This window comes from Oncorhynchus masou, chromosome 32, assembly GCF_036934945.1.
Source record: "Oncorhynchus masou masou isolate Uvic2021 chromosome 32, UVic_Omas_1.1, whole genome shotgun sequence".
Classification (NCBI taxonomy): Eukaryota; Metazoa; Chordata; class Actinopteri; order Salmoniformes; family Salmonidae; genus Oncorhynchus; species Oncorhynchus masou.
In genome coordinates, this window is record NC_088243.1 from 10,749,526 (window position 1) to 10,772,461 (window position 22,936).

At 41.7% G+C, this 22,936-nt stretch overlaps 2 protein-coding genes and 1 long non-coding RNA gene across 4 annotated transcripts; all 3 read right to left on the reverse strand.

Moving 5' to 3' along the window:
- Positions 1-1,149: 1,149 nt before the first annotated feature.
- On the reverse strand, positions 1,150-2,560 carry LOC135526918 (uncharacterized). The gene is made up of 2 exons (XR_010453363.1): positions 1,782-2,560; positions 1,150-1,467 (listed from the first exon to the last, which is right to left on the reverse strand). It is a non-coding gene; the product is annotated as an uncharacterized LOC135526918 (long non-coding RNA).
- Positions 2,561-2,660: 100 nt separating this feature from the next.
- Positions 2,661-6,831, reverse strand: LOC135526919 (proton-coupled zinc antiporter SLC30A2-like). The gene is made up of 7 exons (XM_064955588.1): positions 6,798-6,831; positions 6,473-6,619; positions 4,358-4,511; positions 3,912-4,122; positions 3,570-3,675; positions 3,227-3,361; positions 2,661-2,987 (listed from the first exon to the last, which is right to left on the reverse strand). Exons 1-7 carry the CDS (start codon positions 6,814-6,816, stop codon positions 2,842-2,844), a joined length of 918 nt encoding a protein of 305 aa, XP_064811660.1. The 5' UTR covers positions 6,817-6,831; the 3' UTR covers positions 2,661-2,841.
- A 1,091-nt stretch (positions 6,832-7,922) lies between these two features.
- dnajc5gb (DnaJ (Hsp40) homolog, subfamily C, member 5 gamma b) lies at positions 7,923-22,704 on the reverse strand. Of its 2 annotated transcripts, none has more exons than XM_064953227.1 (5): positions 22,608-22,704; positions 21,480-21,604; positions 21,078-21,291; positions 20,625-20,778; positions 7,923-10,833 (listed from the first exon to the last, which is right to left on the reverse strand). In XM_064953227.1, the coding sequence occupies exons 2-5, from the start codon at positions 21,593-21,595 to the stop codon at positions 10,715-10,717; spliced, it is 603 nt and encodes a 200-aa protein (XP_064809299.1). In that variant the 5' UTR covers positions 21,596-21,604; positions 22,608-22,704; the 3' UTR covers positions 7,923-10,714. The 2 variants fall into 2 exon arrangements, with proteins under 2 accessions (XP_064809299.1, XP_064809300.1); XM_064953228.1 differs by lacking the exon at positions 22,608-22,704 and adding an exon at positions 22,459-22,597.
- Positions 22,705-22,936: the final 232 nt, after the last annotated feature.

The following is a 22,936-nucleotide window of genomic DNA, read 5'->3' on the forward strand; positions in this document are numbered from 1 at the left end:
CGCAACCGTAGGGTGGTACGGTCTTCCCAATGCATCACTGGGGGCACATTGCCTGACCTCCACGACATCTTACAGCACCCAATCTTACAGGAAGGCCAAGAAGATCATCAAGGACATCCATCACCCAAGCCACGGCCTGTTCACCCCGCTATCATCCAGAAGGCGAGGTCAGTACAGGTCCATCAAAGCTGGTACCGAGAGACTGAAAAACAGCTTCTATTTCAAGGCCATCAGATTGTTAAATAGCCATCACCAGCCGGCCTCCACCCAGTACTGAACTTAGTCACTGTCACTAGCCGGCCTCCACCCAGTACTGAACTTAGTCACTGTCACTAGCCGGCCTCCACCCAGTACTGAACTTAGTCACTGTATCTAGCCGGCCTCCACCCAGTACTGAACTTAGTCACTGTCACTAGCCGGCCTCCACCCAGTACTGAACTTAGTCACTGTCACTAGCCGGCCACCACCCAGTACTGAACTTAGTCACTGTCACTAGCCGGCTACCACCCAGTTACTCAACATTGCACCTTACAGGCAGCTGCCCTATGTACAAAGACATGGAATCACTGGTCACTTTAATAATGGAATGCTAGTCACTTTAACAATGTTCACATACTGTTTTACTCATTTATATGCTGTATTGTAGTCAATGCTCGGAGTGTCATTGACGGTTGCCATGGAGGGCGTGAGAGCTGAGTACTTCTCCATTCCTCCACCTGTAGTGAGGAGCAGGTAAAGAACAACACCTTGTTGTATGACTGATAGAGAACATTATTGTTCCCTTCAAAAGGGAACTAGTATTGTACTTTACACAAGAAATGTATTCCGAGCATAATGCACTTTCTTTTTCAGAAATGATTGTTATAATTTTCTGTATCGAGGCTTTTGTTAAGTACACTTTAAATAAATAGTGATTTGATTTGTTTTGTTTTCTCACACTGAGTAGGTGTAACACCACAGCACTTGTTAACTTTTTTTCAACAATAATTATTGTTTAATGCAGTTTATCTGAACAGACAAAGTGCATTTTTTCTTCTTTTCTTTATGTGTTTTCTCACAAGAAGCAGAACCTGGTGAAACAGCTGCCGTTGGAGAGCATGTGTCTAGAAACTGGTTTACCTGCCTTGGGGCCAGAGAAACAGACAGGGGTGTTGCTGTGTTCATTTATTTACTGACACACAGTCAGAGAAAAACAAGGTAAAACACACAGTCAGAGAAAAACAAAGTCCAAAAAAACATCAGATTAAAACAAAGTCCAACACACCGTCAGAGAAAAACAAAATCCAACACACTGTCAGAGAAAAACAAAGTCCAACACACCAGCAGAGAAAAACAAAATCCAACACACCAGCAGAGAAAAACACACTGTCAGAGAAAAACAAAATCCAACACACTGTCAGAGAAAAACAAAGTCCAACACACCAGCAGAGAAAAACAAAATCCAACACACCAGCAGAGAAAAACACACTGTCAGAGAAAAACAAAGTCCAAAAAAACATCAGATTAAAACAAAGTCCAACACACAGTCAGAGAAAAACAAAGTCCAACACACAGTCAGAGAAAAACAAAGTCCAACACACGATCAGAGAAAAACAAAGTAAAACACACTGTTAGAGAAAAACAGAGTCCAAAACACCAGCAGAGAAAATCAAAGTATAGAGTATAAATTGACATCCATATACACTGACTATACATTGACTTTATCCTGGTTTGAAAGTGGTCGTACATCAAATAATGTTGGAAAATAATTTATACAGCTAAGAATATTTAACAGCACTTACTCTCCTCTCTGCTTTTGTCTCTTAAACATACTGTAGGTGAGAAATGAGCCGAAGAACATCTCTGTCTGTGCTGAGTACATCAGTAAAAGAGGTTGGACATGGTGATGGATGTGAGGACACAGAGCGGCGTGTGTCCGTTCCCCAGGCTCAACACTCAGAGCCTGAACAACTAAGTCCTGGATTCAATCCAAGGCACGTTTACAGAGCAGCGTAAAGGTGGTTCTTGACTTTTAAAGGTAATTTATGCTTGAGTTGACATGCGCAATGTTTACATTGAATGTGATCTCCACGGACGTCAGGGAAATTAACTTTCAAAGGCGCATTGTTGGATTACCAGTGTGCTGGTCTATAAAACGCCTTGGATTGAATCTCACCCTCTCTGTGAAGTCCCTCAATCACCATGGTCTCACCTTGGTAGTAAATCAGTAAGAATGTAGAGGGAAATAAGGCAACTGAAAGGTCCACAAACTGAAAGGCTTAAAAAAACAATGTTCAAGATTGAAATGTTTCAGTATTTATGTTAATATACCACACCTGTTATATAATATTAACTAAATAAATATGATACATGTAATTATCTAAACACGACCAGATCTTTTACATAAAACATTATGTGTGACAATGACACTTTCTGTTGACCTTGTCTATCTGTCTGTTATCTTACTAGAAAAACCAATATTGATCGAAACAGGAGCTTTTCCCACAGAAGTGCTACATTAAGGAAAATGACGTGATAGCACCTCACGTCCCAGTGTATAATCTACAGTACACCCTGTTGAAGTCGTGTGACCTCACACGGCATACTGTCACAGACATACAGTACAGACTGGGAAGAATTCTTCCCTCTCATAGGGTAGAGAAACCTCTCTTGTCCATATAGTCTTTAGCCCCACTAGTGATCTGTCATGACAGACTGTTAACAAATCTCAATCGAGTAGTTAGCCAGCACATGCTAGATTTTGTACAGGGTTCTCAAATAACCTCCAAGGTGGATTCAGTCAGACAATCTCCCATAGTGGTCCCTATAGTTCAGTCTCAACCCCCCATGGTGGTAGTGAGGTCAGTCCGTGGGGTCCTGGCACTGCATGCAATAGATCATCTCCTCTGCATACTGTTCTACCTGGATGGTGATGCTGGAGAAACCAAACTCTGACTGGAGCAGCTTGGTAGCATCCATGAGTACTTGTTGGGGACTGGCATCTTCCTCTTTAGAACAAAACAAAAAGGAATATGGATTCTATTCTTTTTGGTGAGATTTTTAGTCACATCAACACAAAGACAAACCATCAAGACTGAGGTGTTCCTGACTAACAACTGACAGAATATTTAGATGTGTGTGTGTGTGTGTGTGTGCGCGCGCATGCTTGTCAAGTACGTCTGTCTGACCATGAGCGTATTGTACAGACAGAGTATTGTAGTGTTAGTCTGTGCAAGCATGTGCGTACCTATGGCCACGTGTACAGAGAGCTGTGACTGGCTCAAGGTGAGGGCCCACATGTGGAGGTTGTGTGTGGTCTTGACTCCTCTCAGCGACAGCAGCATTTCTCTCACAGTATTGAAGTCGATACCTTTAGGAACCCCTGTAGAAAGTCCCACAAAAAAACACCAAGGATGCTTATAATAACATTCTATACAGTGAGACTATTACATCCAATAACCATGTTACAATAGCCTTTAATGATCTTTTTTTGTTTGTTTAACTTGGTCACACACATTCAAGGTCCAGAATGATAAATACAGAGGCCAAAGTATTTACTTCAAGGTTTGGATGATGACCTGTGTACTCACCTTCCATGAGTATCCTGAAGACGTCCTTCAGGATAGTGACAGTTGTTCCCAGCACAAATACAGAGAACATGAAGGTACAAATCGGATCTGCTATTTTATACTGAGGCTGTGGGGGATAAAAAGAGATGACACGTTCAAATCAAGCCATTGTTTTCCTCTAAATATTAGCCAGAGTTGCAGGTATAGCCTACAGTAAGTATGGTTAACGTATTCTGCTGCATAAATATCTCATCCTACCGTTCGCCTGTTGATGGCTTGGGTTTTCTGAAGAATAACTTAAGGCATTTTGCTCCACTATGAGCTAAAAGGAATAAGGCAAGTGAAGTCGACAGCATCACTGACCCAGAAGTGTATAATGGTAGCAGCCAGCAGTACCCCCAGACTCTGCAACAGATCCCCTACTGCATGGATAAAAGCCGCTCTCACGCTGGTGTTGCCGTGGCCACCAGGGAGTCCGTGAGAGTGGCCGTGTGACAGGTTGACTGTATTGTCATGGGGTCGGTGGTCGGAGGGACCGTGGCTGTGACTGGACTGATGGAGGATTAGGGCCATTCTTCACAAACAAACAAAGCCTATTGTTAGAAGAGCAGCCAATTATCTACAACTGACCAGGTCTCGTCCAGATCTTTTTATGCTGTATTGCCAAGTCCTACAATTACCATAGTAGTGAGCAAGAGAGCACAAACAGATCTGGAAACAGTCTATGTCTCTCACACCTTCACAACCAATCCCATGAAGGCCAATAAAAAATGTATATTGACAAAACAGACATTCTTAGCTTTACTCACAAGACATTGACCCCCACAGCACAGCCTGAGGTAATGAGCATGATCTGGCTGTGGATCTCAAAGTCATCGTTAAGGATCCTCTGGACGGCGATGAACACCAGCACTCCTGTCACAGCCCAGATGGACAGCACTGACAAACAGGCACCCAGGATTTCTGCAGAACATTATAGGGGCGATAAGAAATGGATTCCTATTATATCATGTACATGTGATACAGCCAACATTCAAGCCACATTGGAAGTAAACAATGTAGTGGAAATGTCCTGTATTTACCAACTCATGAGACCAAACCACCACACAAGTCAGAGTTATCATAAAGTCTATCTTTAATTATCATGAGCTCCATCACAACCCTGTGACTCTCAGATCAATTCAGTGTCTATAAATGAATTCTCTAAGAGTGCTTACAAAACAGTTCTTAGTATCATTTATAGCCAAGACACACCCATCTCAACTCACATGACGAATAACAGATCTTAGGAACATTACAAAGGAAGACTTTACTTGAGAGAGGAGTATCCCATAGCCAGACAGCATTAGCTATAAATTATTGTTCAGTTTGCTCTCCTAAAACGAGGTTCTACTTCTCGTTCTTGGTACAACATAGTACCAAGACATTACCTCATCCACTAGCATATATCAAATACACCCCTCGTTGACAAGATCACAGAGACACAGTGACTGGCACACAGACATTGTGGAGCCAAGAGATAATTGGTTCCCCCTCAATCACCCCTTCACATGGTTTAAAATATATGTTTACATATGTAGACAAGCTTGACCTTTCCCCTTTCTGCGGCCCAAGTTACTGAACCCTGACAGAGAACAGATAACTGCAACCGGCCAACAGTATTATCCAAAAATAGACATTCTAATGACATATCTCACATACGCATGCAATAATATAAATAAAACATTTTATTTATAAATGTTACCTAAATAATTCTGATTCTGCCACGACAACAATTAGCAACTTAACTTCAATAGTGTCTTTTAAATCACAATGACCACTTTCAGAACACACGTGAACATGAAGGACTTATTGGGAATGATATCTGGTCATATCAATGCTGACACATTGATGTTCCCAGGAAATTAGAGAAACGTTTACTAAAAGGTGTCCACTAATTTACTCCCTATTCACACCCCCTGTACAAAATCTACAATAGTAAACTCTCCCACACTGAATCACTGAATCTCCCAAACTGAATCACTGAATCATAGACTGTTGTTCAAATACAAAGGATAATTGTTTTGCTTCCCTATCCAAATACACACCGAGAGTGGTAATTATTATTAAATTATACATTATGGAAAGTTTCATCTTTTGAATGTACTGAAGCTCACTGAAACATGCTCAGAAAAGTTAATCTGACTTGTGGATAAATTATATCTAGCCTCAGAACACTTTTCTGAAACGTGTGTGTGTGTGTGTGTGTGTGTGTGTGTGTGTGTGTGTGTGTGTGTGTGTGTGTGTGTGTGTGTGTGTCATTTTCTCTATCCTCACAGGTGGCTCCACGGCACACAGTCGGCTACATGGCACACAGTCTGGCCGTCATGGCCGACGCTGCTCATCTCCTCTCAGAATTTGGTAGCATCATGGTCAGCCTCTTCTCTCAAGGCATATTGACACATGGTGCTCGTTCATCTGACTAAAACAAGGCATATTGACACATGGTGCTAGTTCATCTGACTAAAACAAGGCATATTGACACATGGTGCTAGTTCAGCTGACTAAAACAAGGCATATTGACACATGGTGCTAGTTCAGCTGACTAAAACAAGGCATATTGACACATGGTGCTAGTTCATCTGACTAAAACAAGGCATATTGACACATGGTGCTAGTTCATCTGACTAAAACAAGGCATATTGACACATGGTGCTAGTTCATCTGACTAAAACAAGGCATATTGACACATGGTGCTAGTTCATCTGACTAAAACAAGGCATATTGACACATGGTGCTAGTTCATCTGACTAAAACAAGGCATATTGACACATGGTGCCAGTTCATCTGACTAAAACAAGGCATATTGGCACATAGTGCTAGTTCAGCTGACTAAAACAAGGCATACTGACACAGTGCCTGAGTTCTTATAAAGTTATACCAACCTGAGCGATGCCAGCCAAAGTTCATGGTTTTGGTGGGAGGTCTGGAGGAGACCCATAGAGAGAAGAGGCTGACCATGATGCTACCGAAGTCTGTGAGGAGATGAGCTGCGTCGGTCATGATGGCCAGACTGTGTGCCGCGTAGCCACCTGTGAGGATAGAGAAAATGAAACACACACACACACACGTTTCAGAAATATAATTTATCCACCAGATTGAATATTTTACAAGTTGAGTAAATAGGAAAATCTGTGCTCCAAAATTTATTTGTTTCTGTTTTCTGTTTCCATTATCTTCTTCATGTGTCATTATTTATCAGAATCTTACCGATCACCTCTCCAACCATGAAGACCAGGCTGACAACAGAAGCGATGATGAGTTTCCTCTTGGCCAGCTGCTTCTCACGATTCTCTGTCCACGAAGCCCTGTCGTTCTCATGGCAGTGACCAGTAGCAGGATGCCACCGGACAGCTGCAGCAGTTCGGTCTCCAGTCTCTGCTGTTGGACTGGGACATTTGTCTTGCTCAGACCCAGGGAATGACCTGAGAGAAAACGTCCCAAGATCAAGTTGATTTGTCATTTCGAGTGGGTCATGGAATAATACATACAATGGAAAACGTATTCACTAGAGCTCTCGTATTAAAAACAGCAAGAAAGTTTGGGACAAAACACACAAATATGTATGACAATCAGCTACTTGGGTACATTTAATGATAACTAAGCACTTGGAATACATGTTCTGTCTAGGCTGTATTTCTTTCGCACAGAACCACACGTAAATCTATCAACTATAAACTGATAATGGAGTTGTCCATTTATTGATTCGTGCAAATTGGACTGAACAGCTGTTAACTGAGATGAAGATAATGCAACATTTAAATAATAACTGTTCCTAACAAAGGCCTTAAAGGTTGCAAATAAAAGAACTACATGCCCCAGTAATGGCATGGAGTATGATGTAGTATCATCCTCGACGAGACGGTGTTTCTGAGAATCCATAATCTCCTTCAAAACAGCTCCTGAAAGTTAAGAATCAAAACGTAGGCTTAAACAGTGGCTATACAACCAAAAGGAAAACGCCACTGTCCTTATGATATCGCTGCCTCTCCGACCTAATTCCGCCAGCCTCTCAAACATTGATCTGGTTCATGCCTGCGCCTGCTGCAAACCACCTGTTAATCAGGTGTGGTGTTTGTATGGACACTGGGAGATAACTGACTCGGGGCCATGATTACACAATCAACCTATCATAACAGGCCAAGTCACTCCAAGTCAGTTGCCTATTGTGACTACTGCTACTCATTGTGTATCAAGCATTGATTGTAAATAAATTAGGTATCAAGTCTCATGTTTTTCTGGACTGCAAGCACCTTTACACAGCTTTATTTATTGTAGAAGTATAGTATTGTCATGAAAAATAAGTTATGCAGAAGACATGAATAGACAAACAATTTATCAGAATCCCCAATTTATTAATCATATACACACACATAAATATATTTTACAGTATGAACAGTATATAAAACTGAAAGTAGGATGAAAAAAAAGGTTTATTAAAAGCAAGGCCTTTGTTCCATCCATATTAGGTCAAGTGAACAATTACAGAAAGATTATTTTGACCTGCATTGGAATTTTGGCAGTATTCACTGAAACTGGTGAACTACAACAGAAACCCACTTTAAAATATGCAGATTGCTGGTGTGTGAGACAACGCCTTTCAACGACTGTCATTACTTGGTGTCCAAGTGTTTAAAAAGTCTAGCGGACGTACGTGGGAAGCGATTAATATACAGAAAGGGAATTTGACAGGTGTATCCAGACCAAACAAGATTAGATCAAAAGATATAGAAAATCATTTGGTTCAGGAATACAGAGAGAGTTTTAAATGACAACATCTCCTATATTATTATACACAGAGAAAAAAAAACTGGGAGGTATGAGAGAGACATGACAAAATAAAAACAGTGAGCACATATGTGTGAGTTCAGGACTGGGGTTGGCATACAGAATCCTACAAATTGGAATCACAAGCTTTGGAAAACTGACAAAGCCTGAACAAATATTGCTCTGTAGCCTACAAACAAACATAAACAACACATTCAAGCATTTCTTCACATAGGTTAAAGTTGCAGTTATTGGCTCCCACGTAAGGGGGAGTGGCAGACCACAGCAGCCCTTACTATGACAGTGGTTCATTATGCTAAGAAGGCGCTTAAAGTGCACATTTATTTACGAATTCAGACTCAGGCTGTGTCTCAAAATGGCACACTATTCCCTATATAGTGCACTACTTTTGACCAGAGACTTATGGGCCCTGGTGAAAAGTAGTGCACTACATAAGCGGAGGTCAAAAGGTAGTGCACAAGACAAGAAGCCATTTGGGAGACGTCAGTTTCGATTCAATCACCCACTCTACATGGTCCATTAAGCATACATAGAAGCCGTTACCCTGTACATACTGTTTCGTACTATTTAAAAATTCTAATTTTTCAAATCTACAAAAAGATCGCCTACGCATTAAGGTAAACTTGGCAGTTGGCACAATCATAAGAATGTATGACTCTTGTAAACATAGACCACAACTGGCAATTGAAATGAGACATATACAGTCTTATTATTAAGATAACAAAATATAAATCCACATACAGTGCCTTAATTATTCACACTTTTTCCACATTTTGTTGTTACCTCCAGAATTTAAAATGGATTACATTTAGATTGTGTGACGCAGGCCTACACACACAATACCCCATAATGTCAAAGTGCAATTATTTTTTTAGACATTTTTACAAATTAATAAAAAATGAAAAGCTGAAATGTCTTGAGTCAATAAGTATTCAAGCCCTTTGTTTTGGCAAGTCTAAAAGTTCAGGAGTAACAATTTGCTTATCAAGTCACATAAGTTGCCTGGACTTATGTGACGTAATTTGTATTTATTTTTTAAAGCAGACATTGAATATCCCTTTGAGCATGGTGAAGTTATTAATTACACTTTGGATGGTGTATCAATACACCCAGTCACTACAAAGATACAGGCGTCCTTCCTAACTCAGCTGCCGGAGAGGAAGGAAACTGCTCGGGGATTTCACCACGAGGCCAATGGTAACTTTAAAACAGTTACAGACTTTAATGGCTGTGATAGGAGAAAACTGAGGATGGATCAACAACATTGTAGTTACACCACAATACGAACCTAAACGACAAAGTCAAAAGAAGAAAGTCTGTACAGAATATTCCAAAACAGGCACTAAAGTAAAACCTGTGGCATATAAATGAACTTAATGTCCTGAATAGAAAGTGTTATGTTGGGAGCAAATCCAACACAACACATTACTGAATACCACTCCTCATATTTTCAAGCATTGTGGTGGCTGCATCATGTTATGGGTATGCTTGTCATCGGCAAGAAGTAGGCAGTGGTTGATAAAATAAAATAAAATGTAATAGAGCTAAGCACAGGTAAAATCCTAGAGGAAAACCTGGTTCAGTCTGCTTTCCAACAGACACGGAGACAAAATCACCTGTCAGCAGGACAATGACCTAAAACACAAGGCCAAATATATACTGGATATTCTTACCAAGATGACATAGAATTTTCCTGAGTGACCTAGTTACAGTTTTGACCTAAATCTGCTTGGAAACCTACGACAAGACATGAAAATGGAGGTCTAGCAATGAGCTTAACAGAGCTGGAATAATTTTTTAAAGAATAATGTGCAAATATTGGGCAATCCATAGGCGCAAAGCTCTTAGAGACTTACCCAGAAAGACTCAGCTTTAAATCGCTGCCAAAGGTGATTCTAACAACTATTGACTCCAGGTTGTGAATAATTATGTAAATAAGATATTTATACATTTAATTAGCAAAAATGTCAAAAAACATGATTTCACATTGTCATTATGGATTATTGTGTGTCAATGGGTAAGAAAAAGTCAGGCTGTAACAGAAAATGTGGAATAAGTCAAGGGGTATGAATACTTTCTGAAGGAACTGTACATGGCTTTGGCCACATATAGTACAGAGGGTTGACTGTAAGCATTTAAGCACCTGCCACTGATCCCCAGAAACTGATCACAGTATTTTCAGTGGAGTGGACCATCTTGGTTGGCAGTAGCAGACTGGGAAGACTAGACTGGTCCCATGTCTGTGCAGTCTTGCCAAGTCCCTATGACCATAGGAGTTAGCAAAACAGCACTAACAGATCTGGGACCAGGCTATGGGAAGACGCCTCGCTAACAGGTTCTTACTGGTCCGTTGTGGTGAATATAGGGTCAGAGTGGTTGGATGCAGACTGGTCGTGGTCAGACTCTGCCTTCTCAACAGCAGCAGAATGAGGTTGGACCACAACGGGTTGATGATCACCTGCAGGGAGAACAGAGATGTACTGTTAATTTACTGAGCTCTTCTCGAGCAGGCAGCAATTTCCTATTAGAATGATAGATCTAGACACACACTTATATTAGCTCATATGAGATTTGTGCTCTCTTCTTGTTTTGTTTTAGACAACCACTTCCATTAGTAACGATCCTCATCATACACAGTTCCATACCATGTTTACCATGTAGATTAACTGGCAGTAACAAAAACATTGCCTTAATTATGCAATCATCATCACGATCAAACAAGGAAGCAGGCTTGCAATGGACGAAAGTAATGACATTAGTTATTACATGTTACATTAGTTATTACTAGTTATTACAGCTAGCACATTCAGCACTAAAATACCAAATTGGTAAAAGAGGCCAAAACAAGAAGCATATAGGTTAATAAACTGCAGGGCCTTATCTTCAGTGTTGGGGAGTAACGGATTACAACAACAAAAAATTCACTGTAATCGGTTACCAGCAAAAATATTGTAATCAGATTACAGATACGTTTGAATAACTAGAGGATTACTTCGAGGATTACTTCGGGGATTACTTTTATAATTCAGAAAGGATGTTTGCGACATTTCTTTTGCCACCTCTGTTTTCCTCAATGACTTTCAAATCAGCATAGAAAAGGCACAAGTTTAAGTTTGTTCCGCCTGAGTGAGTCTGACCACAAGTCAGAGACCACTATGATGACACACCAAATTGTGTTTGATGGATCGCGGGAAAAGAGTAGGAATGGGCTTTTGCAGGCTACAGTTCAAGCTATGTCTTCCAATGGTGCAACTGCTGTCGGCATCCAAAGATGATCCAACTTGAATAAACGCTTGGAGCTAAGGTTGACAGCAGTGGTGTAGTCTACGGCGATACGGATATCATTTACAATTGATATCTACATAGTGCACTGATGTGAATCACACTGCTAATCGCTCATTTAGCCATTAGCGCCTTACGGATTGTGGTTGTTGTGGATGGCTGTTCACAAATTTAAATGTGTATTTGAACTCAATAATGGTTGAATTCAAGAAGTTTAAGCTGCCTAGCAATCACTGTTTTTGAAACCAGTGGACAGCCAGTGACTGGAATAAAAGTGGGGCTTTTATTGCTCAATCTAATTCATGCTGATCCTTAGGCCTAATGGAGACATGCGTAAACATGCACACTTAAAAAAGGGGCAATGTATAGTTACTACATGAATTTTTGGACTTATAAATAATGAATTTAAAAAATATATATTCAGTCAAAAGTTTGGACATGTTTATTTGATGACTAGGTGCGTCCAAACGTTTGTTTGTTTGTTTGTTTGTTTGTGTGTATGAGAGGTCGACCGATTAATCGGAATGGCCGATTAATTAGAGCCGATTTCAAGTTTTCATAACAATCGGAAATCTGTATTTTTGGACGCCGATTTTGCCGATGTAAATCTTTTTAACTAGGCAAGTCCGTTCACTTCTTAAGGTATAGGGGGCAGCATTTTCACTTTTGGATAAATAGCGTGCTCAATTTCAACTTCCTGCTACTCATGCCAAGAATATAAGATATGCATATTATTAGTAGATTTGGATAGAAAACTCTGAAGTTTCTCAAACTGTTTGAATCATGTCTGTGAGTATAACAGAACTTATGTAGCAGCCAAAACCCCGAGGACTAACCGTTCAGAATGTTTTTTTGTTTTTTTTAGGTCTCTGTCTGTCCATTGAGGTCTCATTGGGAAACGATATTTCTTAGGAACTTGTTTTCAGTTCCTACCGCTTCCAGTGGATGTCACCAGTCTTTGGGATTTGGTTGAGGTTATTCCTTTGTGCAATGAAGAAGCATGGCCATCTAGGAACTGCGTAACACTGTTGAGAGTTGCGCAAGACTTGAAAAGTAGCTTGGTTTTTTTGTCTTCCTGTATTGAACACAGATAGATCCGTCTTCAATTTGATCGATTATTAACGTTTAAAAATACCTAAAGTTGTATTACAAAAGTAGTTTGAAATGTTTTGGCAAAGTTTACAGGCAACTTTTGAAATATTTTGTAGTGACGTTGCGTAATTTGGGAGCTGTTTTTTTCTGGATCAAACGCGCCAAATAAATGAACATTTTGGATATATATGGACGGAATTAATCGAACAGAAGGACCAATTGTGGTGTTTATGGGACATATTGGAGTGCCAACAAAAGAAGCTCGTCAAAGGTAAGGCATGTTTTATATTTTATTTCTGCGTTTTGTGTAGCGCCTGCAGGTTTGAAATATGCTACTCTTTGTTTACTGTTGTGGCATCATCAGATAATAGCTTCTTATGCTTACGCCGAAAAGCCTTCTTAAAATCTGACATGTTGGCTGGATTCACAATGAGTGTAGCTTTAATTTAGTATCTTACATGTGTGATTTAATAAAAGTTTGATTTTTATATAATTTTATTTGAATTTGACGCGCTGCCTTTTCCCTGGCTTTTGGCCAAGTGGGACGCAAGCGTCCCCTAAACCATAAGAAGTTAAGAACACGTTCTTATTTTCAATGACAGCCTAGGAAAGGTGGGTTAACTGCCTTGTTTAGGGGCAGAACGACAGATTTGTACCTTGTCAGCTCAGGAATTCAATCTTGCAACTTAACGGTTAACTAGTCCAACGCTCTAACCACCTGCCTCACGAGGAGCCTGCCTGTTACGCGAATGCAGTAAGAAGCCAAGGTAAGTTGCTAGCTAGCATTAAACTTATCTTATAAAAAAACAATCAATCAATCATTCATTCATAATCACTAGTTATAACTATTCATGGTTGATGATATTACTAGTTTGTCTAGCGTGTCCTGCGTTGCATATAATCAATGCGGTGCGCATTCACGAAAAAGGACTGTCGTAGCTCCAACGTGTACCTAACCATAAACATCAATGCCGTTCTTAAAATCAATACACAGAAGTATATATTTTTAAACCTGCATATTTAGCTAAAAGAAATCCAGGTTAGCAGGCAATATTAACCAGGTGAAATTGTGTCACTTCTCTTGCATTCATTGCACGCAGAGTCAGGGTATGGGCAGCCAGTTTGGGCAGCCTGGCTCATTGCAAACTAATTTGCCAGAATTTTACATAATTATGACATAACATTGAAGGTTGTACAATGTAACAAGAATATTTAGACTTAGGGATGCCACCCGTTAGATAAAATACCGAACAGTTCCGTATTTCACTGAAATAATAAATGTTTTGTTTTCGAAAAGATTGTTTCCGGATTCGATGATATTAATGACCTAAGGCTTGTATTTGTGTGTTATTACGTTATAATTAAGTCTATGTAAGTCTATGCTCGTAAGCATTCATTCAGACAGCACTTTTGTGCGTTTTGCCAGCAGCTCTTCGAAATGCTTCAAGCATTGCGCTGTTTATGACTTCAAGCCTATCAACTCCCGAGATTAGGTTGGTGTAACCGATGTGAAATGGTTAGCTAGTTAGCGGGGTGAGTGCTAATAGCGTTTCAAACACCACTTGCTCTGAGACTTGGAGAAGTTGTTCCCCTTGCTCTGCAAGGGTGTGGCTGTCGATGTGTTCCTGGTTCGAGCCCAGGTAGCGGCAAGGAAAGGGATGGAAGCTATACTGTTACACTGGCAATACTAAAGTGCCTATAAGAACATGCAATAGTCAAAGGTATATGAAATACAAATGGTATAGAGAGAAATAGTCCAATAATTCCTATAATAACTACAACCTAAAACTTCTTTCCAAGGAATATTGAAGACTCATGTTAAAAAGGAACCACCAGCTTTCATATGTTCTCATGTTCTGTGCAAGGAACTTAAACGTTAGCTTTCTTACATGGCACATAGTGCACTTTTACTTTCTTCTCCAACACTTTGTTTTTGCATAATTTAAACAAACTTGAACATGTTTAATTATTTATTTGAGGCTAAATCTATTTTATTGATGTATTATATTAAGTTAAAATAAGTGTTCATTCAGTATTGTTGTACTTGTCATTACCACAAATGTGTATTATTTATTTTTATTTTTTTAAACCGGCTGATTAAATCGGTATCGGCTTGTTTTGGTCCTCCAATAAATCGGCGTTGAAGAATCATAATCGGTCAACCTCTAGTTAGTTAGTTAGTAAGTATACCCACTTGAAGAATATAACTTATAAATGAGTTCAGTTCGACTGTCACACTCCATCATAACCCAAAATGTGCTTGTTTTATTCCAATGTTTGTAAACATTGTAAATGTACAAAAAACACAAAAAAACACTGCATAGCCTCATAACATGGTTAAAACAATAATTGTTAAATCATGTATGTTCAGTCTTTGCATCCACAGCTCTGTCTATTAACCTGAGAGTGTTTACATTTATCAAGGCCCATCCCTCCTCTGTTTTGGTAAAAAGCAGAGGGGTGTCCATTTTGTTATTGTTTTATCTGTGGATTTGCCCTTTAAAAAGTGCATTTAATCAAGATATCATCGTCACCAACAAAAAGGTCAACAACAGGCCTATAGCAAACGCAGCATATAGCATTCATTTTTCACATGTAAATAACACTTTTCAGCAGTGCTCAAAGCCATTCCATGAGTGTAGATCTCAAATCAATGTGCCCAATCAGTTGTACATGACAACAAAATCATAACAACAGAGAAGGGCTAGCTAGTAAGTCCTTCATTTTGGGGTTATGCTCAGGTAAAACAATTTGGCTAATCTATTAGTTCCATATGTACTTATCCTATTCTTGAAGATCAAGGGGTATAACATTTATTGGAATGACTGGAATTCTGATAGACTTTGGTTTTTAATGTAAAGATATAATTTAATAGTATTATTATATGTAGTAGAAAGCAATGGGTTAGAAGCTTACATAACCAACCCATAAAGTAAATTTTACATTTATCCTGCAATAGATGTCGTTCAATTGGTAACATAAATTTGTCTTCTTCCATGCCCCTTAAGGGGAACGTAACAATCTAAAAGTAACAATGTAATTAGATTACATTACTGAGTTTGGGTAAATCCAAAAATTGTTACAGATTACAATTTGACAGGTAACAAGTAATGGGATTGAATTTAGAAAGTAACCCACCCAACCCTGACAAGCTGCTACAGTACAAAATTAAATAGGTGTAAACAGTAGGCACGTAATACAGTATACAAAATGAGTTAAAGCCGACCCAGTTTGGAGTTTCACCTGAGTTACCAGAGGCTGAACTTGGGCCTGGCTGAGACATAATTATAATCTCACCACTGGTAGTAAAATGAAAAAACATTTTCAGACTACTACTTCCTCCCTCTCAGCACGTTATAGTGCACCGGAACCCTCTCACCGCCTTATAGTGCACCGGAACCCTCTCAGCGCGTTATAGTGCACCGGAACCCTCTCAGCGCGTTATAGTGCACCGGAACCCTCTCAGCGCGTTATAGTGCACCGGAACCCTCTCAGCGCGTTATAGTGCACCGGAACCCTCTCAGCGCGTTATAGTGCACCGGAACCCTCTCAGCGCGTTATAGTGCACCGGAACCCTCTCAGCGCGTTATAGTGCACCGGAACCCTCTCAGCGCGTTATAGTGCACCGGAACCCTCTCAGCGCGTTATAGTGCACCGGAACCCTCTCAGCGCGTTATAGTGCACCGGAACCCTCGCAGGCGTTATAGTGCTCCGGAACCCTCGCAGGCGTTATAGTGCACCGGAACCCTCTCAGCCGTTATAGTGCACCGGAACCCTCTCACAGCGTTATAGTGCACCGGAACCCTCGCAGCGCGTTATAGTGCTCCGGAACCCTCGCAGGCGTTATAGTGCTCCGGAACCCTCGCAGGCGTTATAGTGCTCCGGAACCCTCGCAGGAGTTATAGTGCTCCGGAACCCTCGCAGGCGTTATAGTGCTCCGGAACCCTCGCAGGCGTTATAGTGCTCCGGAACCCTCGCAGGCGTTATATTGCTCCGGAACCCTCGCAGGCGTTATAGTGCTCCGGTACCCTCGCAGGCGTTATAGTGCTCCGGTACCCTCGCAGGCGTTATAGTGCTCCGGTACCCTCGCAGGCGTTATAGTGCTCCGGTACCCTCGCAGGCGTTATAGTGCTCCGGTACCCTCGCAGGCGTTATAGTGCTCCGGTACCCTCGCAGGCGTTATAGTGCTCCGGTACCCTCGCAGGCGTTATAGTGCTCCGGTACCCTCGCAGGCGTGTTATAGTGCTCCGGTACCCTCGCAGGCGTGTTATAGTGCTCCGGTACCCTCGCAGGCGTTATAGTGCTCCGGTACCCTCGCAGGCGTTATAGTGCTCCGGTACCCTCGCAGGCGTTATAGTGCTCCGGTACCCTCGCAGGCGTTATAGTGCTCCGGTACCCTCGCAGGCGTTATGGTGCTCCGGTACCCTCGCAGCGCGCGTTATGGTGCTCCGGTACCCTCGCAGCGCGCGTTATGGTGCTCCGGTACCCTCGCAGCGCGTTATGGTGCTCCGGTACCCTCGCAGCGCGTTATAGTGCTCCGGTACCCTCGCAGCGCGTTATAGTGCTCCGGTACCCTCGCAGGCGTTATAGTGCTCCGGAACCCTCGCAGGCGTTATAGTGCTCCGGTACCCTCGCAGGCGTTATAGTGCTCCGGTACCCTCGCAGGCGTTATAGTGCTCCGGTACCCTCGCAGGCGTTATAGTGCTCCGGTACCCTCGCAGGCGTTATAGTGCTCCGGTACCCTCGCAGGCGTTATAGTGCTCCGGTACCCTCGCAGGCGTTATAGTGCTCTGGTTCCCTCGCAGGCGTTATAGTGCTCCGGTACCCTCGCAGGCGTTATAGTGCTCCGGTACCCTCGCAGGCGTGTTATAGTGCTCCGGTACCCTCGCAGCGTGTTATAGTGCTCCGGAACCCTCGCAGCCGTTATAGTGCTCCGGTACCCTCGCAGCCGTTATAGTGCTCCGGTAACCTCGCAGGCGTTATAGTGCTCCGGTACCCTCGCAGGCGTTATAGTGCTCCGGTACCCTCGCAGGCGTTATAGTGCTCCGGTACCCTCGCAGGCGTTATAGTGCTCCGGTACCCTCGCAGGCGTTATAGTGCTCCGGTACCCTCGCAGGCGTTATAGTGCTCCGGTACCCTCGCAGGCGTTATAGTGCTCCGGTACCCTCGCAGGCGTTATAGTGCTCCGGTACCCTCGCAGGCGTTATAGTGCTCCGGTACCCTCGCAGGCGTTATAGTGCTCCGGTACCCTCGCAGGCGTGTTATAGTGCTCCGGTACCCTCGCAGGCGTGTTATAGTGCTCCGGTACCCTCGCAGCGTGTTATAGTGCTCCGGAACCCTCGCAGCGTGTTATAGTGCTCCGGTACCCTCGCAGCGTGTTATAGTGCTCCGGAACCCTCGCAGCGTGTTATAGTGCTCCGGTACCCTCGCAGGCGTGTTATAGTGCTCCGGTACCCTCGCAGGCGTGTTATAGTGCTCCGGTACCCTCGCAGGCGTTATAGTGCTCCGGTACCCTCGCAGCGTGTTATAGTGCTCCGGAACCCTCGCAGCGTGTTATAGTGCTCCGGTACCCTCGCAGCGTGTTATAGTGCACTGGAACCAATTCAGTGATGTAATTGTTCATCTAAACAAAGGGGGGCTGATTCTAAAACTAATTTCTAAAGATGTATAGCAGGAATCATCAACTAGATTCAGCCGTGGAACAATTTTTTTTCCTCAAGCGTATGGTCATAATTAAAAATACATTTGTAGACTAAATTGACCGCATGAAGCCCAAACAGATATAACATTTGACTAAAACAATCATTTCAAACCTTGCTTAGAATTGTATACCATCACATACAGTGCATTCGGAAAATACAGACCACTTGACTTTTTCCACATTAAAGCCTTATTGTGAATTTGATTAAATTGTCCCCCCCCCGCCACCTCATCAATCTACACATAATAATCACACAAACCAAAGCAAAAAAACAGCTTTAGAAAAGTCTGCAAATGTATTGAAAATAAAAAGCTTAAATATCACATTTACATAAGTATTCAGACTTTCTACTAGGTACTTTGTTGAAGCACTTTGGCAGCGATTACAGCCTTGAGTCTTCTCGGGTATGACGCTACAAGCTTTGCACCTGTACTTGGAGAGTTTCTCACATTCTTCTCAAGCTCTGTCATGTTGGATGGGGAGCGTTGCTGCACAGCTATTTTCAGCAGGTTTTCATCAAGAATCTCTCTGTACTTTGCGCCATTCATCTTTCCCTCTATCCTGACTAGCCTCCCAGTCCCCGCCGCTGAAAAACATCCAGACAGCATGATGCTGCCACCATGTTTCACCGTAGGGATGGTGCCAGGTTTCCTCCAGACATGACACTTGGCATTCAGGCTAAAGAGTTCAATCTTGGTACTTTATGTGGCTTTTTTCCAACTCCAAGCGGGCTGTCATGTGCCTTTTACTGAGGAGTGGATTCCATCTGGCCAATCTACTATAAAAGGCCTGATTGGTGGAGAGCTGGTTGTCCTTCTGGAAGGGTCTCCCATCTCCACAGAGGAACTCTGAAGCTCTGTCAGAGTGACCATTGGGTTCATGGTCACCTCCCAAACCTCTTCCATTGCAGAATGATGGAGACCACTGCGTTCTTGGTGACCTTCAATGCTGCAGACATTTTTTGGTAACCTTACCCCAGATCTGTTTCCTTGACACAATCCTGTCTCGGAGCTCTACGGACAATTCCTTTGACCTCGTGGCTTGGTTTTTGCTCTGACATGCACTGTCAACTGTGGGACCTTATATAGACAGGTGTGTGCCTTTCCAAATCATGTCCAATCATTTGAATTTACCACAGGTGGACTTCAATCAAGTCGTAGAAACATCAAGGATGGCAAAGGCTCTGAATACTTGTGTAAATAAGGTATTTCTGTTTTTATTTTCTATAAATTAGCAAAAATGTCTAAAAACCTGTTTTTGCTTTGCCTTTGTGTGTAGATAAAAAATAATCTATAGTGAAAAGTGAAACAAAGTTTGGAATGCGCTATAAGTGCATAACAATGCTTAAACCACATCAGGAGACCATGTGAGGTCTATTGCAGTTACCCTGCGTGCAGACACCTAGCACGGATGTTTGGTTGGTTGTTCCTGGAGCACAAGTTGGAGTTTGCAAAAGAAAAGGCTACTGGACTGATGCGAAAAATCATGATATCACTCTGACAGGTAGGCTACTTTGTAGCTACTGTGGTTACCATTTAATAGAAAAGGTTTTTAGGAAAGCCTTTCCATCTATCAGAAGACGGTTAGGCCTACATTAGCGTCGCCATATTTTTTTCTATTTGTTAATTGTTTTAAACCTGGACGTTTTACTTCATGGAGGCAAGTCTTACCTTACTTGAAAGTAGCCTATAGCCAAAATCCCACCATCGAAACATGAAGGCAATATTGTTTTATATAGACTTCCTCATATGTGTTCTCCTGTTCTATTGGTTCTCTTTCATTGTCTAGCAGCCAAAGGCATTATCCTAGTCGTATTAGCAACCCATGATAGTTTTTGCATATTTAAAATCACCCCCTCTTTCTAAATTTGTAACAGATATTTTCATCTCTGTCCATGAAACCGCTCGCATTTTGGGTGCACGTTTTAAAAATGCGTTTTTTTTCCCGCAAATTGCATTTAGGAACATTCATGCGAAGACCTACCGTCGTCCGTACATTGCTGTGCCTAAAATGTGAAGAAATAATAGTTCAACAACATTTTAAGCTAAACATTCTGATCTGTTCCATCAGCCTCATTCATTGAAACGGCGTAAAACTCCACTACACTACTTTGATACGCATCACTGGGCATTAAGAATTATACACAATATACCACTGCCCCTTCCCCCACTCACCCCTGTCCTGCTCAGCTCTGATCTGGGCCTCAAGGTCCTCTGGGTCTACGTATGCGTGCTCCTCGTTCCCCGGTGGTTTGCACTTCCCACAGCAGAAGCAGCAGAAACAGCAGCAGCAACAGCAGGTGAAGATCCCACAGAACACCATCAGGGTCTGGAAGTACACAGAGGATTTGTGTCACACAGGGCACAAGTTTTCATGCATACACTTCTAAGTGTTAAAAAAAACTATAATACAGAGTTTTGTTTTCTTTCAACACTAATAATGAGTAATGATTAACATACAGTACAATTTAGCAATGCCAAGGTCGTGAGTTAATTTCCAACAGGAATCAAATGCTTATAACAACAAAAAATGTACAGTATGCACTCATTAAGTGGGTACAATAAGTCTATTTTGGGTATAGCTGTCTGCAAAGTGCATATGTGTATAGGATCTTAAAGACTTCTTGCCTTGAACCAGCACTTGTGCATGAGGAAGTAGTATTTAACGCTCTCGTCTCCAAACTGCTCGGCCACATAGAGGCCCATGGAACCGTACTCGTCATAGACCTTCCTCTTGGTATCGTCGTTGAGGATGGAGTTGGCATTGTTGATTTCCTTAAACTTCTCAGCTGCCTCGGGGTTGTCTGGGTTCTTGTCAGGGTGATGCCTCAGCGCTAGTTTCCTGGGAGAAGAAGGCAAATATGTCGATTTTTAACTAGAAATGTTCCAAAAAAAGAGGAAAGATCAGCAGCGTCGGGACAGCTTATACTACAGCTTTAGTTCATGGTGCTTTTATTCAGAAAGCCAACGCGTTTTGATCTGTTCTGTAGTCGTTCACTAAGCTTCTGTCTGTGGTTGAGAGGTTGATACCTGTATGCCTTCTTTATTTCGTCTTGCGACGCCCCCTTCTCCAGTCCGAGGACCTTGTATAGACCGTCTCCTGCAGTGGACATCTTACGTTGAAGCCTTTGGTTTGGCTCCGCCATGTTTTAGATCTGCAACAGTGATAAATACGACAGGCATGACAGGTATGCTATTAGGACATTGAGAACGAGTTTGCTTGTATTTTGAGTTTTAGCATATGAGACCAGGACGCAGGGAAAGAAAATGTGCTACATTATGTTACTGTATGTATTCATCTTCCACTAATGAGTCATACCCCCATCCACTTACCTATCCCCACTGGGATACCTAAGAAGTACTTTCAAGTATGTTTTACTTAAGTCGTTTTTTGGAGTGTCTATACTATTCATATTTTTTACTCCATGTATTTTCCCTGGAACCCAAAGTATATTTTTTATGCTTAGCAGGGTAGGAAAATGGTCCAATGCACACACTTATCAAGAGAACATCCTTGGTCATTCCTACTGCCTCTGATCTAGCAGACTCACTAAACGCATCTGTTTCGTTTGTAAATGAAATGTAAATTTATTGGCGTGTGCCACTGACTATTCGTAAATAAAACTAAGGAATGTGAAATTATCTACAAACTAACTTGTTATACTTAAGTATTTTAGCAAATTAGATTAACTTTTGATAGACACGTATATTTTAAAACCAAATGCTTTCAGTCTTTTACTTGAGAAATGTTCTGTTTAGGTATCTTTACTTTTACTCAAGTATGACAATTAGGTATTTTTTCAACCAATGCCTACACCACAAAACCATTCACATTCAATCAAACATGCTCCGGACGTTGAATGAACATCTGTAGCTTGTTCATTTGAGGCTATACAAACATTGTTGAGAAAACAGTAAAGAAATAATTCGCCTTTAAAGACTGAGCCTGAAACAGTTTGTAAGAAAGGTACCTTCAACCTTAGATAAACTAAGCATGAAAATAAGGTACCGTTAAGTGTTTAAGGTGAACAATCACACCGCTACATTTATTCCACTTTCTTTCGACGGGTTTTTTAGTGTCCCTACAATCTTTGTCCACGACCGCACACTTAATTTTAGGCATTTGCCAGTTTAAAAACAAACAAAGTGTAGACTCACATAAAATGACTTCCCTCCCAAAACAAAACTTGACGGTGACCTCAGGAAGTCGAACATTTCATTTCAGCCTGCCAATTCCGGTTTCTCGTCACGGATCAGCTTGTGGCGTGGTGCGCATAAACCCACCCAGGCGCTCTCGGGGTACTGCGGCCATGTGCATAGCATATTTGCAATATGTTTCTTTCAGACATTATTTGTGGGCTGACTGAACATGGAAATCCAACACATTGTATTACATAGGCTATAGAACATGTCTACTATAACGATGTAATGTGTGGTAATGATTAGTTATGAACAGAAAATAAATTATTACAAACAATATTTTTTAC